The sequence below is a fragment of the Zingiber officinale genome, chromosome 4A (genome assembly GCF_018446385.1).
Source record: "Zingiber officinale cultivar Zhangliang chromosome 4A, Zo_v1.1, whole genome shotgun sequence".
NCBI lineage: Eukaryota > Viridiplantae > Streptophyta > Magnoliopsida > Zingiberales > Zingiberaceae > Zingiber > Zingiber officinale.
This window is the reverse complement of record NC_055992.1, coordinates 44,310,041-44,336,625: the sequence shown is the minus strand read 5'-3', so window position 1 is coordinate 44,336,625 and position 26,585 is coordinate 44,310,041. Positions and strand designations below refer to the sequence as shown.

The following is a 26,585-nucleotide window of genomic DNA, read 5'->3' as shown; positions in this document are numbered from 1 at the left end:
TCAATAAAATGACAAAAGGGCTCCGCTCGCCGCGCAGCGATCGAGCGCAAACGCAGTAATCACTCGTCTTTCTAGTTTCTATAAATATTCAAACCGTTCACGCCGCCCCCATCCAATCGTCTTGCACTTTTCGTCGCCTCTATCCTCCCTTACGACCGTCAAAACCCTAAACACCTTCTTCGCATTTTTGTTATCACGGTGTTCGATCTTGGATCGTACGGCTCAAGCAGCACTGTGAGCTGGTTCTCTAGCTTCTCTGGTGAGTTATTCTCTTCTTTTCTCTGTGTTTTGGATTTGCGCTCATGGCTATCAGCTATAGTTTTTTTTTCGACTCGGAGAGAACATATCGATCTGATCGTCGATTAGGCTGTAGAGGATTTTGGCTTCCAGCCGCTATGTAGTTTTGAAATTCCATACATTTACAGATGCTGCCTTTCATAATTTTCCCTTTTGTTTAAACGAGGTTTTTTTTTTTATTTCGGGAAAACAAGTGAAAGTATGAATTTGTTGGATCGATATTATATTTGGTTTATGTTTATTATATTGGAATTTCCTTGTTGTGTTCGTTTATGATTCAATAATCGATTCAGGGGTTCCCTGGGATATATGACCATACCTTTTGGCTCGGGGAAGAAAAAGGATGTCGAGAATCGTGTCTCTTGCACTCACCAGGAGAAAGAAATATTTCTCCAATTACTTGAGCGTGCCTGGACGTTCATGCTACAGTTTGTCTAGCTTCGGGCAGGGTGACCATGTTTATGACACTGACACAAAAGTTGCAACCAATGTTGCTGAACGGAGCCCAAATGAAGATGAGATCACATGGACGAAGTGGCCTGAGATTCTAAACTCTAAAGAGGAGTTTATGTGCATTCATGATCAAAGGCTTTTTCAGCTTCCATACGATAGATTTTGTATTCCTAAATTTGGAAATGGAAGGCGAGAGTTTGTACTACCCTTCGCAGCCAGAGGTTTGGTACAATCCATCCACACAGCATCTACAGCTAAAGTCCGTCTACCTGAAAAGAATGATGAGGAGGAACCTTACGAAGACCAGGGCCAAAAACGATTAAAGGATGCATCACCTGAGGAATGCGATCAGGCTGTTGAAGGTTTAAGCTCGGCAAAAGCTAAAGCAAAAGCCAAACATGTTCAAGATTCTCAAAAAGCATCTCAAACACTCATACAACAGTTTTGGGCAAAGGTTTTGGGAATTGGTCCTGCTTTGAGAGCAGTAGCTTCCATGAGCAGGTATTAGCTTAGCTAATTCTGGTTTGATTTTTTGTGCTTCATTTTACCTATATTGAGCAAATTTTGCTGACATAACCTTCTTGCCCCCTCTATTTGTAAGGACGGACTGGACTGTTAAATTGCACCACTGGAAAGATGAATTTGTATCAACCATGCAGCATTATTGGCTAGGTCTGAAATTGTTATGGGCCGATGTGAGGATCTCTTCGAGAATGTTGTTAAAATTGGCTGCTGGAAAGAGTCTGACAAGAAGAGAAAGAAAACAGTTGACACGGACCACAGCTGATATATTTAGACTGGTTCCATTTGCAGTTTTCATCATTGTTCCATTCATGGAGTTTTTATTGCCAGTGTTCCTCAAACTATTTCCAAACATGCTGCCATCTACATTCCAGGACAAGATGAAGGAGCAGGTACTGTTGCTTGGCATGACGAATATCAGTTATTTGTTTCTTCATGTGAGCATGATTTGACTTGAAACTAAAACTTCTCATCTTCAAGATATACCCAGTTAGCAAATATGTGTCTGATCATAACTTGGTCATTTTGCTTTGAGCCATGTTTGTTTAAAATTGCCTATAGGAAAATATTTTCCACATCTTCTGATATAGAGGTGACGGAAAAGCCTTTGTCATCAAACAACTGGTAATAAGTGGTGGTTTGGAGGCCAAATTCACTAGCAGTGGCCCATCGGTGACTGATGGTGACAGGAAGAAACCTGCCTTTTTCCAGAAATGAGACATCTTGCTTAACATATCCAAAGTCCAAACCAACACAATTTCTCTTTTGTATGAAAGCAATATAGGCCTGTCCTAGTTCAACGGGCTATTTAAAAATCATTTTTTTTTCTTGCTGCAGGTCAGGTTCAATGATCTGTGCAGCATATGTAGTTGGAGTATCTAGAACCCAAATCCTATAGCTTCATGCTTTTAGATTTTTTGACTCCTTTTCCTTGTGATATTTTGGTCAAATATTTGTATCTTAGTGTCTTGGATTCTTAGAACTTTATTCTGTAATCTATTTTCAGTTTTTTTAAAAGGATAATTTAAAAATTAAAAAGAAAATAGAAAAAATCACCAACCTTATGCTCTTTTCGTATATAAAATTTATGTACTACATAGAAAATGCTTGATTTTTGTTTTAAAAAAACAGTTATTCAAGAACTATTCAAAAATGGAAACTTTGGAAATGATAATTTTCACCACTTTTATAAGATCGTTTTACAACATCTCACGCATGCCCTCGGGAAAAAAACCCCTCCCACCTCCTAGCTAACTTGGTGGTTGACTATAAGCGGATCCCGAGATTTATCTCCCTTCACATAACCTGGGGACAGGCTGTGAGGGCGCCTGGGGTGAGCGTAATCACTTTTTTCTACAATTGTTTCACAATGTCTCATTTGGGATTTTTTTCTCCTGTATTATATAGGAAGCATTGAAGAGGAAACTTAAAGCAAGAATAGAGTACGCAAAGTTTTTGCAGGACACGGTTAGGGAGATGGCAAAGGAAGTCCAAGTATCTCACAGTGGAGAAATTAAGCAGACTGCAGAGGACTTGGATGAGTTTTTGAACAAGGTATGTTAGGTTTTCACTGAAATTTGAAACCATATGATTTTATCTTCACTTCCTACAAACTGTCAATAGTTGTAACTAAAATGATGGTTATTGACAATAAGGTCAGGACTGGTGCTCCTGTTTCTAACGATGAAATCTTGAGCTTTGCAAAATTGTTTAATGATGAGCTGACGTTGGACAATATCAGCAGGTTGTCTTACTCTAATGAAATTCTGATTTAAAATTGTCTATTGATGTTAGATAAAATCTTATACATCTACTGCTTGCAGACCAAGATTAATAAATATGTGCAAGTATATGGGGATCCCGCCATTTGGAACTGACAATTACTTGCGATTTATGCTTAGGAGGAAATTGCAGGAGTAAGTTTATGCTACATTTGGAATGAAGAAAATATCTACTAGTTATTTCATTTATAGTTTTTCATAGCCTTATTACTGATTCCTATGTATTTCAATAAGTTGATTATAATCTAACGATGAGGAAAAAACTACTTGTGTTTCATGCTAATAGCTAATTAGTGTTTGACCTTCAGCATTGCCACACATAATGCCATGCATAATTCTAATATTAGTGTTAGTAATACCTGGTAGACAGTCTTTCCATTACAAGTATTTTGTGTAATCATGTAGTTTTTGATTATTTTAAGTTGTATAGTTTCAGAAAATGCTTTCCTGCACATTACCCTTTCAAAGAGCCAACCCTGTATCTATGGTTAATTGATGATCTGATGATATTTTTTTTTTGTTATCGAGTAAAATGGCTTTCTTGAATTAAACAGTGTTAATTTGTCTTAGTAATTCCTAGCTTTGTTATTGATGATGTTCAGTTTCTCATATGTTTCTTTGGTATGCTTATTATGTTGATCAAGTTACTTTTCATGTTAAAATCATAACCATCAGTTATTTATGATATAAGACCCTCCTAAGCAACTCATACAAATCTCAAGCAACTTATCAATCTTCTCTACCAATGCCCACTCAAAATAGTATAAAGAATTGATAGTGGAAATGGAGAGGAGTTTTGGAAATCTTGTGATCGGTGTGCCACTGCCCGGGCACTAAAAGAACATTATATAAGAATGTGGTATGATTTGTTATACCTTATGGATTAGAGTGATGAAGTGTTAGGAAACATGTAGGAAAAGTTAACATAAAGAGATACTTGGATAAATAAAATAAAATAGTAATATTAAAAAAAATAAGTATAGCTTACATAAATGATAAGATTAGGAAATAGAGTGAGAAATGGTATGGATATGTTCAATGATGATTAATAGATTTTATAGTTAGAAGACTTGAAGTTATTAAAGTGAATGGTGTAAAGGATAGAGGGAAAGGAGAAAATGCTAGTCAAATTTTTTTGATTAAAGATGAGTCAAGTCTCCTAAGTAGAATCCAAACCTACAATGGGTTAGTTAATAGCTGATCGTTCTACCACTGAGCTATTGAGGAACAATAGAAGATTCAACCTTATAGAGTGCAACTCTTGTTCTCAGCCCATGAACAATACAAGTTTGAGCCTTCATAACTACCGAAACTTCTTCATAGTAGCTCCATTCTATTCCTTATTTTATAGGGAACCTCAAGGCAACACTATTTCATTATATTCCATCTACATCCCAATTTCATTCATTTAATATTCCTTTGGTGATATTAATATAAGAGTCGTATTATATCAAGATTTAAGAAATTATGATAATTATCATAAAATAAGAAAAACTTTGCAAACAAGACAAAGGAAGGCTATATCCACATATACATGCATTCTACATAGAAGTTCTTTCACTTGTACTTGGCAAAAGCCGCATATTATAACCATATTACATGAAATAAAGATCCATATTATGAAACAATGTAGAAATCAATTGATAAGATTCGTTCCCATTGTTGGTAGACAATCTTATTCGTTTGGACATGAAGAAATAAAGAAATCATTGTTGGAAATACTAGGCCTAATAAATGTACAAAAAAGGAGGGTAAGCTGAAATCTGTTATAGAATAGATGCTTCGATTTACTATTTCTATCTATTAATATTTCCATCTATTAGAAAGAATAGGGGAACCTTGGCGCAACGGTAAAGTTGTTGCCATGTGACCAAAAGGTTACGGGTTCGAATCCTAGAAACAGCCTCTTGCAAAAAACAGGGTAAGGCTGCATACAATGGATCCTTCCCTGGACCCCGCATGGCGGGAGCTTCGTGCACCGGACTACCCTTTTTAGAAAGATATCTTCATATGCTTATTTATGTTATATCTATCTTATTTCTTGCATAAAACTCAATGTGATGAAGGGTTAAGATTTACCTAGCTGACCCAAAGCAGGTGAGATAAACATGGTTTGATTATGATGATGTATTAATTGCCATTAAGAATACTACAAATCTGAAAATTTCTAGTATATTTTATTGTTTTAAGGATTTATAAGCTACAACAAATAACAAAATCACAAGTATCTCACAAACTGAAGTCAACAATTAACAAATTCAACACTTATTTACAACAAAAGATCATCAAAATGCCCAATACTACAGTCTTAGACTAAACGAGTTCAACCAAAGTATAAATAAAATTTTAGTTCTAAACTATGATCAATTCATAATTAAGTTATGTGCCATAACATCTTTTGTTTCCATAAATTTTTCTTTAATATTTGTCACTTGAAGACTTGAGCATATAAGCAGAAGATGAGAGTTGTAGAGATGAAGATGTTAAAGTGGATGTGCGAACATACGAGGATAGACAAAATAAGAAATGAGAACACATTTAAGATGATATAGACATGTACTTAAATAATTAATAAATGTTCAAGTTAGATGATATAAGAGGAGAATAAATATGCAAATCAAAATGTGGAAGATGAAGATAAAAAAAGACTTGATTAATAATAATAAAATAAAATAATTTTTTTTTAAATATAGTTGATGATATAGTAGGGGATAGAGTCTAATGTTGTAGAAGGATCCATATAGCCGAGCCCACCTAGTGGAAGAAGATTTGATTGTTGTTGTATTGTCACTTGAAACACAAATATGAATACTAAGTTAGTTGATATTTTTCTTGCTCATTTTTAGAATAGAGTTGCTACATTTTTGTTTCTATATTGCATTTGAATTTCCATTTAATCATTTTCTCAATTGTTTTACTACTAGTTTGTTGTTAGAAAACTGTAACTCTTTAGAATACAACAAACCAGTAGTGTGTCACATTATTTGGAAAATATAAGGATTAAGGCATATCATTTTCTTACATATATAGTGTACACCTTTTTCTTTATAATTTCAATTTCTTAAGTATACTTGTAATATTTATTTTTTATATATTTTTGTAGTATTTTACAAGAAAAAGTTCCTTTGGCTTAAAATCCTAAAATAAAAGATCTTTAAGATTCTTTGCCCCCATATATGCTAAGTCTAGCAACTTGAAATACATGTACTTATACCAAGTTTTTTGGTAGTTGTTGTAGTTCATTTCTTGAACAAATTTTTTGACATTTTTGTTTACTCCTGCATGCGGAATTATGAGAAAATGAAGGGTATTTATAGAAGTAGACTATTACTAAGTTGGGTTTAATCATTCTAGGCTGTTGGTTCATCTAAATAAGTTGATGGGTCAATTAGGAAGGTCATTATGGTTGATATCATAGTAGACTGTAGACCTAACCCTTACCATAGGGATGTATCTAGAAGACTTGCCTGTGTGATGGAGGAAAATCACTATCAGATGACTAGTGGTGGTATGAACTATGAGTTGGACTCTAGGTCTTGATAGAGATTTCAAGAAAGATTATGACACCTTAGTTTACATCCACGAGTAGTTGTGAGCTAAAGAAGAGGTTATACACTTGGATGAGTAGATTACTATTAACTTGAGGCTAAGCATTTTGGATTAGTGATTGTGTTCTATCTTTTAAGCAGGTCGTTCCTTAGTTTCTATTCTTTTTTTTTTCATTTCATGAAACTTCTACACTGTGCTTGAGCTAATTTCCTAGTTTACCTTTTCATTTTTTTTTTCTGTGTATTTGGATTTAAGTGTCTTCTTTGAATATTTGGAAAAGAAAATTGGATTAATATACAATCACTTAACTTTTCACTCTTTTGTTTTTGATATACAAATTGAGTAAAATCTAACTTATTAGGTAGTTTTTGTTGGCCTTGATGATATACCCTGTTTTACTCAAGGATTAAGGAAGATGATAATCTGATTCAAGCTGAGGGCGTGGAATCCCTTTCAGAAGAAGAACTCAGACAAGCTTGCAGGGAACGAGGCCATCTTGGGTTGCTTTCAACACTTGAAATGCGTCAACAGGTTTTTCTCCTTTGAACTTTCTTTACTTCTGTGGAATTTGGACACCATATGGCAGTTTATGGAGGTAGAATATTCAAAATCAACAAGGAGCTAAGAGGGAAAAGATGCTTGAGGATTGAGGGCTCAAAGTTGATAATGTACCATGCTCAATAGTTCTACCTAATAGCTTGAAATTGAAAATACACTGTGTGTTTATGATCATCTTTATTAACTTTTACTTCATGGCATCTTTACAAAGCTTTCTATAGAGAGGCCCTATCTATCTTTATAAATAATTTAATATGATATTTCAACAACGTCTCCTCTTCTTAACTCATCACAGATGAAACAGCGAAACTAGAGTATTTATCTTCCTACTAATTTGTTTCATATAAAAAGTCTATATTCAATTTCATCAACAAATTTCTGCTATTGTTCTATTAGAATATTATTTGGCTAATCTTTGCCCAGATACACCAATTTTGTTTTCTTTTAATAGGGTAAATCTAACCAAAAAGCATGGTTAAATGTAACATAAATAACATCATTTCATTGTTGTTTTTTTGCTTATTTGAATTCTTTTTCTGGTTTTTTGAAACTAGTTCTGCGAGAATAATTTGGCTGTCTTTTTGTGATTTATTTTGTGATGGCAATGCATTTTTTCTAGTTCGATTGTTGTTAGCCAGAAGAATCACTAAACTTTGTCTTATTATGGTAACATTTGGTTTCAGCTTCGTGATTGGTTGGACTTGTCACTGAATTATGCTGTTCCATCTTCTCTATTGATACTATCAAGGTAATATGCTTCAGGCATCTGTTTTCATTGCTGTGCTTTTCATATATTTCTTATTGGGTAAAATTTGTCAGAGCATTTACTGTTTCTGGAAAGTTGAAACCTGAAGAAGCTGTTGTGGCCACCCTTTCATCTCTACCAGATGAGGTTGTTGATACAGTGGGCACTGGGTTGCCTTCTGAAGATTCTGTTTCTGAGAGGAGGAGAAAGTTGGAGTTCCTAGAAATGCAGGAAGAACTTATCAAGGTACATGCTTTTCTTTCTTGGGTTTTCTTTGTCATTGCAATTACTTAATAATATGTTTTTCAAGAAAGGCATTGTAATCGATCATCCAGCAACTCTTGTTTACAGATTTGAGCAAAATGAGCAGACTAGAGTTCAATTGCATTGATCTTGATTGAATAGTCCATATATTCCATGGTTTCATTATCCAACTAGTTTCATACTGTAACTAAAGAGCGGCCTTACTTGTTAGATAATTTGTATTTTTAACCTTTCTCAATCCATTTGGTGAATCTGCATGAGGTAGGCTTGCCATTAAGTTGGCTTCTCTTGTCATGCATGAACTGCAATAATGTCATAATAAAATAGCTAACTAAATTAACTACATACAAATCGTTGAAGAAACTCCACTAGTACCCACAGAGGATAAAGAGTATAGAACGTGAACATAAAATGTGAAATGGTACAGAGAAGTGTATGATATATCTCATAAAAGAATCCAACAAGCAATAAAAAATCAAAGTTATTATTTTCTAGCAATTTAACGTCATTAATCTCTTATCTCACACAGTCATGGAGCTTTTTTTGGGTGCGGAGTCAAAGTCTATATGTATGGGATAAGTAATTAAACTCAAATATATAAACACCGCAGAAAACTTAGACCAGGTGGACCAAGAATGCAATTGAACCAGACCCCAGTTATCTAATTTGGTTTAGCCCTAGGTTATCCAATTTGACTCTAATTCGAGCTTAATGGAGTCTAAGCAAAATTTAAATCACTTTCTCATCTAATTTGGTTTACCCTAGCTTATCTAATTTGATTTTGATTCAAGCCTAGTCGAGTCCAAACAATATTCATATCACTTTCTCATCTAATTTGGACCAACACCAATTTGTCCAATTTGACTCTGACTCAAGCCAAGTTTGAGTTCAAACAAGATTTAAATCAGTTTATGATATTATGAGTCTGTTAAGTTGTATTCTTCATGCACCTAATTTAGGATTTTTGAGGTGTTTATATTTAAGGAGTTGATTTTCCCCCTTATTTTCCTTATGGCGAAACCTCACTTGAAACCTCCACTTCTCTTGTGAACTCTTTCCCCTCCATCCCTCCATCCCTCTCTCGCCACTTTGCCGACACGTGTGCCACCATTATCACTTGTCGGCCAACATACATACCATCATCGCCACTTGGCGGCTAGCCACACCGCCGTTGATTGCAGCCACCACCATCCATTTGATTTGCACCTCTCCCTTCCTCTCTCTTGGTCTCAACAATGGATGTGTTGCCGCTGCTTGTATTACTCTTATATCCATCATGGGAGATTAATAGATCATAACAAGTCTCACTTGGTTTTCTTTGCATTTGTGTTTCTTCTCACACTGATTCCTTATTTAGTTCTTTGATCGTGTTTCAATGTGTGTTGCATTCATAAATAATTTAATATAATCTTCATGTATATATATATAAAATTTATTTTCCTACTTAATGCGGCCGTGGTTAGAGGTTGTTTTAGTTGGATTAACTAAAGTTAAAAGTGAATGGGAGTAGAGTGAGATAAAAGAAAATAACTACTTAACGCACATAAAGTGGCTTGGATATTAGATCTAAATACTAGTTGCTATATGAGATCTATATAGCCAATTTTAAATAGTAGAGTCAATTTGATTGTTATTGTTATTTGAAAGAAGAAAAGAGATAAAATAGCAGAGATGAAATTAGAAGTTAGTTACTTTCTCTTTTTAAGAATGTTTGATTTTTCTATCATCTCTATTTTTTCTCCAATAACTTATTTTGAATAAATAGATTATAAAAGCAAAGATACTTGCTAATTGCGATAATGATTGACGACCATAGTTAATACTTAAATTATTAATGACAAATGAGTAACATGAGTGAAGACATTTTGTTATTATTATTCTTTTTTCTTATATGGATATGGAGGTGTTTCGATAGACCAAAGAAACTTTTGTTAGTAATTGGGGTGCATGGACAAGTTCAAACTTAACACATCAACTAGTTAGTAATGTCTAATAATTAACTCTTAATATAGAGTCTTAATTGTTACTTGTTCTCATTTACATCTTGCATATCTAGTGGCTATAGTGGAGTCTCAAGATGTTAGAGTTAATTGCATGTGGTGGTGATTTCTTCATTCGAGGTTGGCATGTACTATTTGTTTCATTACATTTACCTTGTTCATAATTAATTTATAAAAATAGATGATATAATAATGAAATCTTTTGAAAAGAGAATTGTTTTTATTATTGTTTCTACTTTTGTTGCTTGATATGTGCTTTCTCTTTCTTGTCCTTATTTGATCTTGTTCTCTTTGTTGCTTCTTAGACCCTGTTGACGATGAAATGATTAATAGAGATAACATATAAAGACAATAAAGCCCAATGTTAGTAACTTAAGAGAACATGAACTACCTTGAGATGAATAAAAAATGTATGATTATATTATCAAACCAATAAAATAACAAATAAATTACTTATACTGTGAAGATTTGGTTTCACACTTCGAAAAGAGTTGTGTGATTATTTATATTAATTTAATAAAATAATGAATGCATCACCTATTCACCTATACCATAAAGCTTTTGCTTTGTGCTTTGAGGTAGTTGCGTGACTACTTTAGTTGAACTAAGAAAATAATAAATTATTTATACTATAGAGATTCGGCTCCACACTTTGAAGTTGTGTGACTACTTACTGAATTAAAAAACAAATGAATTCCTTATTCTAGAGAGTCATGTCTCTATGCTAAAAAAATGATCCTCAATATATATGCAATGCATCTTTACTGAGTGGATTGAGGATTGTTGATCCTATATATATATGCATTTTGTATCGGGTGGATTGTGGGTCTAATACCTTGTGGACTTTGGATTATTCATCGCTATATAAAATACATCTTTTATCTAGTGGATTGTGGGCCATTCACTTTCTCTACATATGTATGTTGATTTTCTCATAAATTAAGATGGAAAACTTATAGGAGTATAAAAGAGGAAGTATAAAAAAATTTATAATCATTTGACAGAAAATTGAAAAGTAAAATTGTGATAAGAGATTAATGAAGTTAAATTGACTTAAACAGAATGCTAGCTTTGATTATTTACTGCTCATTGAATTCTTTTATAAGATATATTATATTATGCATTTCTCCTTTATATCTATTTTGCATAATATGTCTATGTTATGAAGGTTCTGACTTAGCTTCTTCACTGGTATTTGTGTATGAAACTGGTGGAGTTTCTTCAGTGACATGCATTTAATTAGTTAGCTAACTATTTGTATTATGTTGATCTAATATTATTGTAGTTCATGCACGGCTAACAAAACCCGCTTCATGGTAAGCTGTTATCATGCAGGGTGTGATATTAATTGCATTATAGATTGGTTGTATAATCTATACGATATCTTTATTAATAAGTCTAGATACTCCCTAATTTCAAAACTAAAGAACAACCTAACACGTCATATAATGTGTATGTAATTATGGGTGAAACACTGGTATTTTAAGTACTATCCATTTTCTTATTTGTAGGGTAAATATTACAAAATCTATGCTAGGTTAACATAAATACCTCAGGTATAATTTAGTGTTATCACTCCACTAGAAGTCAATAAGAAACATTATTGAGCCTTTCAGATGAGTTCATGTTAAATATTGTAGGCTTCATAGTTTATACATATTATCAAGTCAAATTCATACATCTTTTCTTACCCTATCATTCCTTCCAATTTGATCCTGAGTTTCTTGTCTCTCTGGAATTAAGGTGATATTTTAAAGACAAGTTGTGTGTAGTTTTGGATTCTAAGTTCCAAGGTTTTATCCTACCATATCTGCATGAACTATGAACTTCCAAATACCTTCATGTGGGTTTTAATAGGCTCTATTTTTCGAGCATAACACACATTCCTCATCATATTAAGTTAATTTATTATTTTGTACATTGTTCTCCAAGTCCCCTGATGTGGGTTCCAAGCCCAAATGAAAAAGGACAAGGGTTGCGCGTCAAGTTACCGGTCAGCGTGGACTTTTAGACAAATGTTCCATGAATGAATCCATTAAACTATTCTGCTAATGCTAGGATGTTCTCTGGAAAGAATGTGTTGGAAGGTCTTGGCAAGAATCGTACATCTCCATGAGAATTTATGTGTAGTATTAAATATGCAAAAGTTCTCATATCATTGGTTGAGTAAGAACAAATATTATATAAAAAGAAAAAAAGGACAGCCCGTTGCATGAAGCTCCTGCCATGCAGGGTCCTAGGAAAAGATCCATTGTACGCAGCCTTACCTTGCTTTTTGCACGAGACTGTTTTCAGGATTCGAACGTGTGACCTTTTGGTCACAAAGCAATAACTATTTGCCAAAAATTTGGGACAAATACTATATATATAAAAAATATTTGTCTAAAATTTGGAATATGGAATCTAGGAATGATAACTGGTAAAATAATGGAGGTAGTAGATATGATGATTAAGAGAAGAATTAATATTTTGTGGGTAGGAGAGAAGCCAAAAATAGTAGAGAATTCTTTAAATTATGGTACACATGAAGGAGTATAACAAGAAATGAAGTAGGAATTGTAGTTGATAGTTTGCTAAAGGATGAAGTAGTAGTTAGAAAGGGGATAGGATTATAGCTCTCAAGATAGTGAATACGAAATAAACTATTAATATAATTAGTATATATACACCTCAAGTAGGATTAGATGAACACATTAAATCTAAATTTTGGGATGATTTAAATAAGATATTACAAAACATTCCGCCAATCGAAATAATTTTAATAGAAAGAAATCTAAATGGGTTTGTAGAGTGAAAAATGAGGAATATGTACGACTTACAGAATTAAGTGATGGAAGTTAAAGGATAGAAAATAAAATATATTTAAGGAGAGGGTAGGAGTACAAGTATTAAGAGAAATACACGGCGACTCGAATATGACATGCAATAAGATGGTATTAGAGTTGAAAATAGTAGCAAAGAGTATACTTGGTGAGTTAAATGATACCACCAAGTAAAGAATAATGATGGTAGAATGAGAAAGTACAAGAGAAGTGAAGGAAAAATGAACAATTTATAAGATATTTACACGAATGAAGAAAACATAAAAAAGTATATAGTAGCCGACAAAGAGACCAAGAAAGCTATGAATGAAGACAAAAATGAAAATTTTAAAACGCTTATATTAAAAATTAAATACAAAAGGAGAAAGAGACATTTATAGAATAGTCAAGGTTCTAAAATTCGCTAGGCGCTAGTCGGGCGGCAGACCAGTGCCTAGCGCCTAGGCCGCCTAGGCGGGGACTAGGCGCCGCTAGGCGGATTCCTCGGTATCCCTTGTTTCATGTGGACTGTGGACAATGTTATATGTAAATCTAAATATTGTCTTAAACAATTTCATAGCAATGAAGATCTAACTATGTATGCTGAAATAAATACATACTTTCCGATACAAAAAAATGAACATGCAGTAAGTTATCATAATTATATACTAAACAGTAGAACATTGGAAAATAGTAGCAATAGTTCAATTCAAGATTACAATGCATTGTGAACTAGTAACCACTAAGCAAAATATAATTGTTAAATAACATAAATCATGTCTTAACAAAATGAGTTCAAAATTAGGAAAACTAATAATATCTCTACTCATATTTATTCTGCTTCTTCTTCTCCATAATTTTCAATAACTTGTTCTTCATCGGACACAAACTCAATATCATTATTGTGATCCTCATCTTCTTCTTCGGATTCAAAATCATCTTCATGGAGTTCTCTCACTCTGGAGCTTCTTCGGGGTTGTAGATTTTCATCTGATCCACTTGCTTCATCAACCATTTGCCAAGTGAGCCCGGAACCTAGTTCAACTTCATCATCTTCCCCACCATCCACAATCCAACCTTGTGCATTTGAAGCATCTTTTGCAAGAAGGACATCAACATTTCTTTCTTTTTCTCTTTTTTGTTTGTTCAACAATCTAGCATTAAATTGGACAAATACTAGATTGTTCAACCTGTTGGCATCCAACCTATTTCTTTTCTTTGTGTGAATCTAAAAAAAAACAGAGAAAGTAAATACTATAGTCAGTACTTGAATATAAAGTATAGACGTTAAAAATTATAACTAATTTAATTAAAGAGTAGACTGAAAGTTTAAAACTTACTCCTTCAAATGTACTCCAATTTCTTTCACACCCCGATGAACTTGTAGTTAATGAAAGTATCCTCAATGCCACCCTTAGCAAGTTAGGTGTGTGAGCACCGTATGTACTCTACCATGCACATGGATCAAATGTATCATCATTTTTTTCACATGCTTTTGCTGCCAATGTTTTTCCAAATAACCCAGTCTTATTTCTATACTTTGGAAATTCCTTGTTAATAATTGTATCTTGTAAATCTAACTCATTGGCATGCAAAGTTTCCATGCATTCAAAAATCCCCATCGCGACCTCCTCATAAAGAGCAATCGAACTATCTTTGTAGTAAAAATAAGGATTCAACAAAAATGCAGTGGTATGCAATGATGTATCAAGTCTATCCTTCATTTTTGACTCAATAATGACTATGATAGGCTGATAATTTGATTCCACGTTATTCAGAGCTACCTTGATATCTTCTTTAGCTTGAAGAAGCTCCCCATATAGAAACTCCATCGATGGCTTTCTATCTCCATCTACCAATCGAAGAACTCTTACCAAAGGAGCAAATATTTTCAAACAAAGTGTTACACCATTCTAAAAACTCATGCTCATCACTGTAGAGTAAGCCATTTTTCCTTTGTTTGTTTTTGACCATTTACATTTCTCCCACATATCACTTGTAAACATGGCCCTTAAACTAACTTTTTTTTCAATCAAACTTTGCAATGTGAGGAAATTTGATGCAAACCTGGTAACTCCAGGTCGAACTATGTCTCTCTTCTTCGTGAAACTTCTCATCAATAATAAAGTCTTATGGTGAGCATAGATGAAAATGGTAAAAGCCTTGGACTGCTCAATCACCTTTTTATTTCGTGGAAGTTTGCCAATACTTTCAAGCATGAGATTAATAGTGTGAGTTGCACATGAACTCCAAAAGATCCCGGGTCGTTTTTCTCTCATCAATTTAGCTGCAGCCATATTGTTGGTGGCATTGTCTGTAACAATCTGAACAATATTCTGAGCTCCTACTTGTTCAACACACTTGTCAACATACTCAAAAATAAGTTCAGCTGTATGTGCCTCCTCTGAAGACTCCTTAGACTCTAAAAATGTAGTACCCTCCTTGCAATTAACACACAAATTTAAGATGCTTCTTCTTTTTCTATCACTCCATGCATCTGTCATGATCGAACATCCATTCTTTGCCCATTCTTCTTCATGTTTCTTCAGCAATTGTTTTGTTCTTTCAACTTCGGCTTTCAATAGTGGCTCCCTAAGTTGATATTGAGTTGGAGGCTTGAATCCTGGTCCAAATTGACCCACTGCCTCCATTAGTTGCTTGAAGCTATCATTATCAACAGCATTGAATGAGATTCCATTTTCATAAACCCATCTCCCAACATATTATTGAACTTGTTGAGTTCTCTCTTTGAAAAGAGCCTCATTTATATTTTTTTGCCGAAGTACTTTACTTCCACTGGAGCCTGCATTTTCTGGAGCAATTGCTGATGCATATCTATCCATGGGGCCAAGTGGAAGAGGTTTTTTAACTCCATCCATCCCTTCAATTTCAAGACCTTCTTCTTCATCTACGGAAATAGCCACCTCTGCTCTACAACTTTGTTCTTCCATTATTTTGTTCTTCTTTCTGTTCCTCCCTTCTAAAATAGCCTGTTTGCACTTATTTTTGTCTTCTTGAGATGCTTTTCGACAACCAGATACATTTCCAGGTATATTTCCAATGTGCTCCTTTATCCTATACACTCCTCCTGACATTGCTTTTCCACACAACTTACATTTAATTTTGTCGAGGTTCTTAGGATCAATCAATATCCCAAACTCCCATTCGATGTCATTTGACTTTCTTCTAAGAATCCCGGATTCGGGTTGAGTGACAGATGCTGTCGAAGATGGATTGCTTGCCATTGATAACAGTCTAACAGATAATCTGAAAAAATAATATATAACAAGACATAATCACATAACATATTAAGTTATTAACATGATAATAAAATTTAATTATACCATACAGACATACAATATAAAATATTTCAATAACATTAAGTCATTAACAAGTCTGAGAATATTTTTTTATATATCTTAATCTAATTAATAAAATTTATTCGATATTTGTTTAAATAAATTAAATTTTAAATATATTTTTAAATCTGTTTTATACTTTTATAAATTAATAATATTTATTGGAATCTTTTAAATTTTAATTTATTTTCATATTTTTAAAACTGATTTATATAAATTAATAATATTTATTAGAATTTTTAAAATTTTAATGTATTTTTCATATTTTTAAAACTGATTTATAATTTATATAAATTATTAAATTAATAATATTTATTAGAATTTTTAAAATTTTAATATAATTTTAATATTTATAAATCCGATTAATATAAATTAATAATATATAAAATTTATAAATATGATTTATATAAAACATAAATTAATAATATGTATTATATTTATTAAATTTAAAATATTTTTTATTTTTTAAATCTGATAAATGATAATATTTATTATAATTTTTAAATCTGTTAATATATAAATTAATATTTAATATTATTTATTTAAAAAAATTAAGTATATTATTTATATATTTAAATCTGATTATATAAGTTATAAAATTAATAATGGAATCTTAATTATATATATAATTTTATATATTCAAAATTCTTTTATAAAAATTAATACAATTTATTATAAAAAAAATAAATTTAAAATATATTTAATTGGGATGATATTTTTATTAGGTTTTACGAACCAACCTATTATTGAATTTGAAATTATCCCCGTTAGGAATTGTTTTAATTTAATAAATCTAAAAAAAAGAAAAAACAAAAACAAAAAACGCCGTCCCCCTCTCGCGACTCGCACGACGGCGCGGACGCCACCGGCGCCTCGCGGGAGACCTCCGACGCTGCCGGAAGCTCCGCCGGACGTGTCCGGCGCGTCCGGCGAAGTCCGACATTGCTTCCAGCGGCGCCGGAAGCGTCGCGGAAAGCTTCCAGTGCTGCTGGAAGCTTCACGAGATGCTGCCGGACTCGTCCTACGACGCTTCCGGCGGTTGCGGACGCGTCCGGCGTCGCCGGAGACTGCGCGGCGACAGTTAACAACTTAACGAAAAAACTTACCGGAGCCCGGAGCGACGAAGCCTTGGAAGCGGCGCACCGCGAAACAGCGACGATGACGACGCAGCTACGATGAGGACGAAACAGCAAATTTGGAAGACGAAGCGGCGCACGGCGAAGATGTAAACAACAAATTTGGAACAAAATATTAAACGTTTAAAACCTAAATAACTCGGTCGAGGCCCGCCGAGGCCCGATGAGTTCCGCCGAGGCCCGCCGCGGGCCGCCTAGGGACGCCGAGAGCCGCCTAGGGCACCCGCGTTGGAGGTTTCCGGCGCGGCAGCATGCCGCGCAGCGCCTAGCGGCTCCTAGGCGGCGCCTAGGCGGCCGCCTAACCCGAGATTTCGAACACTGAGAATAGTTAAAGCTAGAGAGAGGAAGACAAGAGCTCTTACCAAAGTAAGATGTAATAAAGCTAAATGCAATGCGACATTATTCAATGATGAGGAAATAAAAGAGCAATGAAAGAAATATTTTTATCAACTTTTTAATGAACGTTTAGGTGATTAACTTGGGTAGTTTAAGTAGATCAAATGAGTATAGAAATTTAAATTTTTATCATAGAATTCAAACTTGAGAAGTGTAATAAACTTTAAATGGAATACACAATGGAAAAGTAGTTGAACTTTCTATAAAGGTATGCAAGTATATAAGGAAAAAGCTTGTCAAATGACTTACAAAGTTATTCAATCTGATATTAAAATCGCAAAAAAATGTCTTATACACAGGAGACGTATAAAATTGTACAAACTATAGTGGTATTAAATTAATGATTCATATCATGAAACTCTGGGAAAAAGTAATTGAAAAAAAAATTAAGGAGACCACAGTGATTAAAAAAAAATCAATTTGGATTTATATATGGAATATCGATAATAAAAGATGTACATTTTACAACTAATTGAAAAGCATCGAGAATATAAGCAAGACTTACACATGATATTCGTCGACCTAGAAAAACTTATAATAGAGTTCAAGGCAAATTATTGGAGAATTCTTGAAAAAATGTGTTAGCATAGCGTATATTGAACAAATTAAGGATATGCACGAGAATATAATGACAAAAGTGAAGACTCTAGGCAAATTAATTAAAGCATTTCCCATAAGGATAGAATTACATCAATGATCAATTCTAAGTCTCTATCTTTTTACACTAATCATGGACGAACAAACTAGACACATCCAATATATGGTACCGTGGAGCATGTTTGCAGATGATATTGTTTTAGTAGATGAAACATGTGAAGTATTAAATGCTAAACTCGAATCTTGGCGAGACATGCTAGAAGTGAAAGATTTTAGACTTAGTAGAGTAAAAATAAAATATATGAAATTTAAGTAATATTAGACGTAATAAGACAATTGTTGAGACAGGAGATGACGAGTTGTATGTAACTAAGAGTTATAAATATTTAGGATCATTTTTATAAAAGAATGGAGGGATTGAGAGTTCTTACATATAATATAAGCAGGATGATTGAAATGGAGAACGCCAAGTGTTCTTTGTGATTATAAAATACCTCTAAGACTTAAAAGGAAAATTACAAACAGCGGTTAGATTTATTATGTTATATGAAGCTGAATATTGGGTTATAACTTGAGCACATGAGCAAACGATGAGGATGTGAAGGTGGATGCCCGGACATATAAGAATGAATAAGGTAAGAAATGAAAATATTAAAGATAAAGTCGAGATTGCACCTATTGACGGAAAACTCTACACATTTAAGATGATATGAACATATACTTAGACGATCATGCTCCAATTAGGCGATGTGAAACTCAAACTATGACAAATGTACACACCAAACGTGAAAAAGGAAGATCAAAAAAATATTTTGTTAGCAACAATAAAACAAGATAAATTTTATTTAAATATAAATAACGATATAGTAGGGGGTAGGGGATAAAGCCAATGACGTAGATTGTTGTTATTGTTGTTGTCCATTGTTCTCCTAGGGATAAATGACTTTATCTAGCCAATTAGATTGCTTATGTTCAAAGTCCTGACGCTATGCTATCTCCTAAGAATATGGTCATGGTTCACTAATATTTAATCATCCATTCTCTTTGGGGTTAAAGGATTTTCCAAGCAAATAGATGGCTTATGTCCACTATCGTGGCATATCCTAATACTAACATCAAATTTTCCATTACTACAATAAAGGTAAAGCTAAGATAGATGTGTGGAGCTATAAAGAAAGGATAAAGCCAAGGTTCAAAATCTTGAGTTGTGTTGAAATTTTAGTCTTTCTTTGAATGATACTAATTTGGTATCGTGTCAATATTTCAATGCATGGTGCTAGTGATAGATTGGAGGTTAAAGAAAGAATGAGATGAAACATAGGAAGGAGATATTGTCGGTGCTGAATGGTATTAAGTTTCGATAATTTATTGTAATGATATGTTTTGATCGCTTCACTTGGTGTCATAAGATTTCAAACTATGATAAAACAATAAAAAAAATACTAATATCACTTAGGTGTAGATAACATGAAAGAAAATACCTTGAGATGGTATGAGTACGTTGAGAGGCAACTAACAAATGCATTAATTAGAAACTGTGAAGGGTAGAGGGAGAAAAAAAAAATCCTAAGATATCCTATAGTGCTAAGGTATAGCTTTAGTAATTCATAAAATGAGAAAAAAAAAATCTTGAGATGATAGAATAAAGAAGAACAAGCTATAATCAATTGGTGGGAAGGGAAGACAAGATCAAAGAAATCATTTATCAACAATAATAATGAAGCTTTTATCCCTCTAAGTTAAGTATATGGATCGTCCTATGTCATTGAGTTTAATTGCCTATTATATCCTCATCTATATTTAAATAAATTTTATCTTGTTTTATCATATTAATCAAATCTTTTTGGTCTTCTCTTTTCTCAATTAAGGTGTGTATTTGTTATGATCTTACATTGCTTAACTGAGATATTTATTGTTCGCACTGTACTATTTTAAATGTGTTCCTTAGAGTTTTTCCTCACTAGGTGCAACCTGAACTTTTTCTCTAATGTTTTCATTTCTTATCATGTTCATCCTTGTATATTTGTACATCCATCTTATATCCTCATCTTTGTGATTTTCATTTTTTAGTGTGCTTGTTTCATAACTCAACATTTAACTCTATATAACATAGCAGGTCTAATCACCATTTTATAAAGATTCCCTTTAAACTTTAGATGTATTTTACGATTATAAAAAACACCAAATGTTCTTCTCTATTTGAATCATTTTTCTTGTATCTTATGTAAATCATCTCAATCAAGCTCTTCTATGCAAAAACGATCCTAGATACGTAAAATCTTTAGTGATAGGTAATTCGTCATTTTTTATCTTAACAATTATTTTATTACGCCTACTATTGCTAACTTTAAATTTCATATATTCAGTGTTTACTCTACTAAGACAACCTTTAACTTTTAATATCTCCCATCGAAATTCAAGTTTAGCATTTATTTTTCCAGGTGTCTTATTGATTAAAACGTCATCTACAAACAATATGCATCGTGGTAACATATCTTGGATGTATCCAGTTCATCCATAACTAGTATAAAAAGATATGAGCTTAGAGCTGATGATTGATGTAAAACTATTTTTATCGAGAACGTTTCAGTTTTATTAGTCAATTTAATAAAAATAATTTAATTAATTTGAATATTATTAGCCATGTGCAGATCAACACAAAGGAGTAAATTATAAATAGAATGATTCATAATTTTGATGCGGTGTGCTCGTATAACAAAGACCCACGCCAATTACTCAAATATATTTTGCTTGTTATTGGGAACAAAATTATGAGTTCAAGTCTCGAAAACAGACTCTTGCAAAGCAAGATAAAGCTGCGTACAATAGACCCTTCCCCATGATTCGTATTGACGGGAGCTTCGTGTATGGGCTACGTTTTATTTTTATTGAGAACAAAATCAAAATTAAAAGGCTTCCATTTGGGCAAGCAAGATATTCAAATGGGCCCTCGGGGCTATGGTGTAGTAGAAGGGCATCAATTTGTCACCTAGACATCCGCGGTTCGATCCCCAACTACGGCGCATTTGCAAAGATTTTTCCTCTATATGGGACGCGCATCCACGGGATGTTGGGCTTCTAGGCCATCCGTCGCAAGCACTTCTTGATTTATCTTGACGGCCGATGGGAAACTTCTGTAAGGTTGGGCCGGTCCCAGGTTCGGTGTTATCTGGTTCATTATTAAGATAGTCAAATGAGAATTTTCCTTTAAACATATCAAATACAAAATACAATGCAAGTAATTTCTTTAAACAAATTCTCGTTCCTATTTGCATTGTTAAATGATTAATGAGAATGCTATAATTCTTAAAATAATTCTGTATATTCTTACAAACTTTTTAGTTGCTCCAATAATAATAGACTATCATTAGCAACTGATTCTGTAGGTGTTCTTCAACTAAAATGGTGAAATTTGTACTTTTTTGTATGCATGATTTGATATGTTTGATCCCGTTCTACTTTTGATTATCTTCCTCCCACTGAGTCATCTATGTCTTGTGGCTCAAATCAAGAGATATTTTGGATGACTGTTCCCTTTCTGAGTATATGTTGTGTTGATATGTTTATTTATGTTGGTTGTTGGATTATGAGTGGTTAGCTAACTGGTTTGCAAATAGTAATCTAATAGCATTTTTTAGCTGACCTTTTTTGTCTAAAAATTATTTAGGAGGAAGAGAAAAAACAAGTGAAAGAAGAGAAAGCTAAAGTGAAGGAATCTGAGGTCAGTGAAGATTTTGCATTGAGTGAGATGATTATTCCTACTGCTAGGGAGGCAGATGAGTTAGCAAGAGCAAAAACACTTGAAAAGCAGGAGCAACTATGTAAAATTAGTCGTGCACTAGCTGTTCTAGCTTCAGATTCTGTAAGTATCTAAAATATATTTCCTTTTTTTGCTAGTTAAACAGACTACTATGTTTTTTTTATTCTTGAGCTCATAAAGATCATTTGATGAACTTGTGCAGTCTGTTAGTAGGGAGCGTCAAGATTTTCTGAGCCTTGTTAATAAAGAGGTACTTTTATCTCATAAATTTACTGAAGAATTTCTATTACATTGAGAACAAGTGATTGTTATGTTGTTATTTTCAATTTATACAGAATTCTTCTGGAGTTGAAATTCTTTAATGTCTGCTGTATTTTTACTTTTGGTAGAACCCTGAAATTAACTGTTAACTGCAGATTGAACTGTATAATACCATGCTGGAGAAAGAGGGTACAGAGGGTGAAGAGGATGCCAAGAAAGCTTATAAAGCTGCTAGGGAGGAGACTGATCATGTAACTGAAGTAGCTGCTGCAGACAAGGTTTCATCGAGACTCATAGATAAGGTAAGAACTAAGAATTGGCTTGTTTCTTTTATGTTAACTTATTTTGTTCGTTTTCTCTTCCTAGCTAGTCTGAATACTTGTGTGATACTTACAAAAAGGATGTGCACATTAGTAAGCGATCTAAGGTGTTCTTATCCTAGAAACTTCATTTGGATCCCTTGAACTTGAACATGGAAGTGGATTCCTAAATCCTGGCAGCCATATATAAAAGAGTAATAAAAGCACTTCCCTTTAGTTCCACATGGCCTATTGGGGATGCCTAACTATCAAGGGACCCTTGCCTTAGTAAGTGCCTAGACATTTTGGGTTGGATTGAACTTTGGTTTTTAACAAGCTTAATTGTTTAGCCTGCAATTATGTAAGTAAGTTTTCTCGGCTTGTAAGTGTGAAATGTATGTAACTACCATTTAAAGGGTGGTGGACAGTTTTTGGGAAAAGAACAAATAGAGATTACTGCCATGACGTCTTCCACTGTCATGCAGGAGTATCAGATTGTATACTTTACCAAGAATGCGCTTGTTGTTTTGAATCTAACTCCTCTATGATAAGCTATGCCAGATAAATGGATAGAAAAATGTCCACCTTGATATAGGACTGATATAATGATATAACCTATTTAGTTGTTTTTCTTTATAATTTGACTGCTCCTAACAATGATATCTTTGCGCTTCTAGTTATGCTCTTTTTGTTACTTGTTAGAAATACTAGGACAGTATAATTGGGGATACCTAGACACTCGTTTGGTTGTATCTTTTTCTTACCATGTTAATCGTTGAACCTTATGCCTTTATTTTAATGGTTAGGTTGATGCTATGCTACAAGAACTTGAAAAGGAGATTGATGATGTTGATGCTAGAATTGGTGATCGTTGGCAAATACTAGATAGGTATTATTATTTTCATAATTCTGTTATAAAATAGTGTATTTTATGGTTTCAGTTTAATGTTTACTCCTTAATTAATCTTTCTGAAATTTGACATAGGAAGTTTTCCATACATTATTCTCTCCTACATGCATGCATAACCAAATTGCTTTTTTATTGGTTATTGTGTCTGTATACATATTTTTATTTCCGATGTGAAATTCAGTTATTTACCTTTCTTAGGTCATTTAAATGTACCTGCATAATACTGTTCTGGAGGTTAGCATAGTACTGTATTATTGCCAATAATGACTCTAAAGGGCCACTACACAAGAAGACATTAAATACAACAAATAGCATAATAAGGATAGAAAATATTGCGATCAGTTGGTCATGTCACAGGGAGCAATGCTAATACTAGCAATTTACGTGGTTCAAACACCTTTGTCTTACTTCACGGCTAGGCAAAGCTAATACTTAAAAAGTATAGAGATGGACAACAACCTAAATGTTTCTGATTAGATGTAGCCAAATAGGTTCCACTGAGGCTGAGATAGCTTCAACTGGGCCCCAATGAATACCGAGGCATTTCCTCTACCTTTCTTATCCTAGTGTAAAATAGAATTGTCACCTTGTACCTGAAGTGATAACCATGAGTTGGAAATGATACAAGTGAAATCCACCTAGACCTAGACCTAGACGGTCCTCTTCCAAATCCACCTAGTTAGGCACATGTTTGCTCAAGCGAGGGCTTTTTAAAGTCATGCACATGTCTATGCATGTGCTCACACATGTATTGGTAGATTCTGCCGGAAGAAAATGTTATCTTTTCACATAGATGGATTCATTATGATAATTTTCTTTGACAAGAATAAAGCAATTTGCTGTGGTTGGTAATCTTATTTCGGAAAATGTATGTCATTAAGTTAATTTGCAGTGTTGGAAGGATTATTTCACAAGTTGCAAAAGTTTTTTGATAGGTGTCTAGCCAATATGAGTCTATAAGGAAGCAAATGCAATCAGGTTAAAGACTATAATTTCATACCAGGTAATTACTTCGTGAATTTTTGAGCGGAAAAGATACTGAAAAAATGATATAGAAACATAGAGTAAGAAACTGGCTAACCAAGAGGATATAGAATGACACAGAAGCAAAATGAGCAATTAACCAGCCTACCAGGAGGTTAAAGGATCACACTTTTGTGGCCTAAAATTGTTCAAGTAATATTACGAAGAAAGACTAAGAAAAAGGTGAACTAGAAGAGGAAGTTGAAAGAAATGAGAAGAATATTGGCAACAGGAGGAATTTTCCTAATAGTCATGAGAATAAAAGTGATCAGTTTCTTTTCATGAATTTGTTTCAATACTAAAATTTTTTAATTAATATAATAACCTGTTTATTAATTGTCTTTATTAAATATTGTTTCGGAGGCTATCTTTGACTCAAATGCTTATTAGCATATGCAAATACAAGCTTGAACTTTATGTCAGTAAGAGGCTAATTTCCTTTTTTTTGCCTCTGTTCCTGTCTGTTAATAGGGATCATGACGGCAAAGTCACTCCAGAAGAGGTTGCAGCTGCTGCCATGTATCTCAAGGACACCATTGGAAAGGAAGGTGTTCAAGAACTCATCAGCAATCTTTCTAGAGACAAAGGTCCTATACCTTCATATTATCTGTTTCAAACTTATCAAACCTTGTCTCTTTTGCTAACCTGTACTCTTCTGGTACAGATGGGAAGATTCTTGTGGAAGACATTGTGAAGTTAGCCTCTCAAACTGAAGATGGTGATGGTGAATCAGAACACAAACAATGATAGTAATTGTATGTGTCTTTTCTATCTAAGGCAGCAATTTGTTCTTGTTTTTTTTTCCTATCTTGTCATCAGCATCATTTGTGCTCTTGATAATTTGTCATGAGAAAAAGTAAGTTTTAATTTTCCTCTCTTTGGCACTTAAACCATATTCTTTGCTGCAATGCATACCTGTACATCTATAGCAATTTACTCAAGAAATCTTCTGCCTGTCATCTTCTATACAAAAATAAACATAAAATAAGGTGATTTTTGAGGTCTATTTAACTCATTCAACTTTATTACCTGTGCTTTACACCTAATTTTGTTTTGACTAGGTCTAGATGCGATACTCTTGCTTATCTAGGGAATGTGGGGTAGAGATGGCATTCTATTTTTCTCCTACAAGATTGAGAGTTAATTTGCTAAATATAACTCTCTGATAGTGATTGCTATAGATTTTAATTTACTAACATGTGTGTATATATGTATTTTCAATTTTATAACATATAGAACTCATTTTCCATTCGCTACATTGTCAGTTGTTGATTCAACAATTTTAAGCATAATTTATTAAGATTTTTTTTATTGGTGTTATAGTAGTTTGTTACAAAATTGGAAAATTGTACTGCGTTATTCTGTTTTTATCATACTACATGATTCTGCCTACCAGTCTACTGTAGCATCATATTATTCTCTCATGCTACTTTTCGTCACCATTTATCTTAGTGATCAACACAACACCACAAACTGTACTTGTTGCCTTGCATCACCAAACTAAACTTATCGATGCTCAGGCCTTCGCTGTGTGATTTTGGAGGCAGCAGAAGCTTGATGATGCCTTCCCGCCTACCCTCCGTGCCTGTCTTCAACCTAAGCAGTGACCAGATGCTAGAGTGTTAACTTCAAATCATCTTAATTTCGAGGTATATCAAGTATTGTAGGCTTTTTGAGAACAAAGTATATTCGACATAATATCCAGTTCATGATATAAAACTATCAGAGTTTATGATACAGAAGACAAATACTTAGAAGGATAATATTTCATTTTCCATCCATCGTCTATGTAGTCAATTATTGTAGAATTATACAAATAAACATGGAAAAAATAGTTGTTACATTAATAAAACTCTGAAAACACATTATGTCTC

The 26,585-nt window shown here is 33.5% G+C and overlaps 1 protein-coding gene across 2 annotated transcripts; it reads left to right on the top strand.

Annotated features, from left to right (window-relative positions):
- LOC121969879 (mitochondrial proton/calcium exchanger protein-like) lies at positions 1 to 26,585 on the top strand. 2 transcript variants are annotated; one of them, XM_042520173.1, is made up of 16 exons: positions 1 to 259; positions 591 to 1,251; positions 1,352 to 1,664; positions 2,680 to 2,826; positions 2,928 to 3,016; positions 3,096 to 3,188; positions 7,007 to 7,133; positions 7,844 to 7,908; positions 7,980 to 8,151; positions 22,126 to 22,320; positions 22,421 to 22,468; positions 22,635 to 22,781; positions 23,585 to 23,667; positions 25,183 to 25,298; positions 25,376 to 25,466; positions 26,232 to 26,585. In XM_042520173.1, exons 2-15 carry the CDS (start codon positions 641 to 643, stop codon positions 25,456 to 25,458), a joined length of 2,289 nt encoding a protein of 762 aa, XP_042376107.1. In that variant the 5' UTR covers positions 1 to 259; positions 591 to 640; the 3' UTR covers positions 25,459 to 25,466; positions 26,232 to 26,585. The 2 variants fall into 2 exon arrangements, with proteins under 2 accessions (XP_042376107.1, XP_042376108.1); XM_042520174.1 differs by lacking the exon at positions 26,232 to 26,585 and adding an exon at positions 25,773 to 25,915.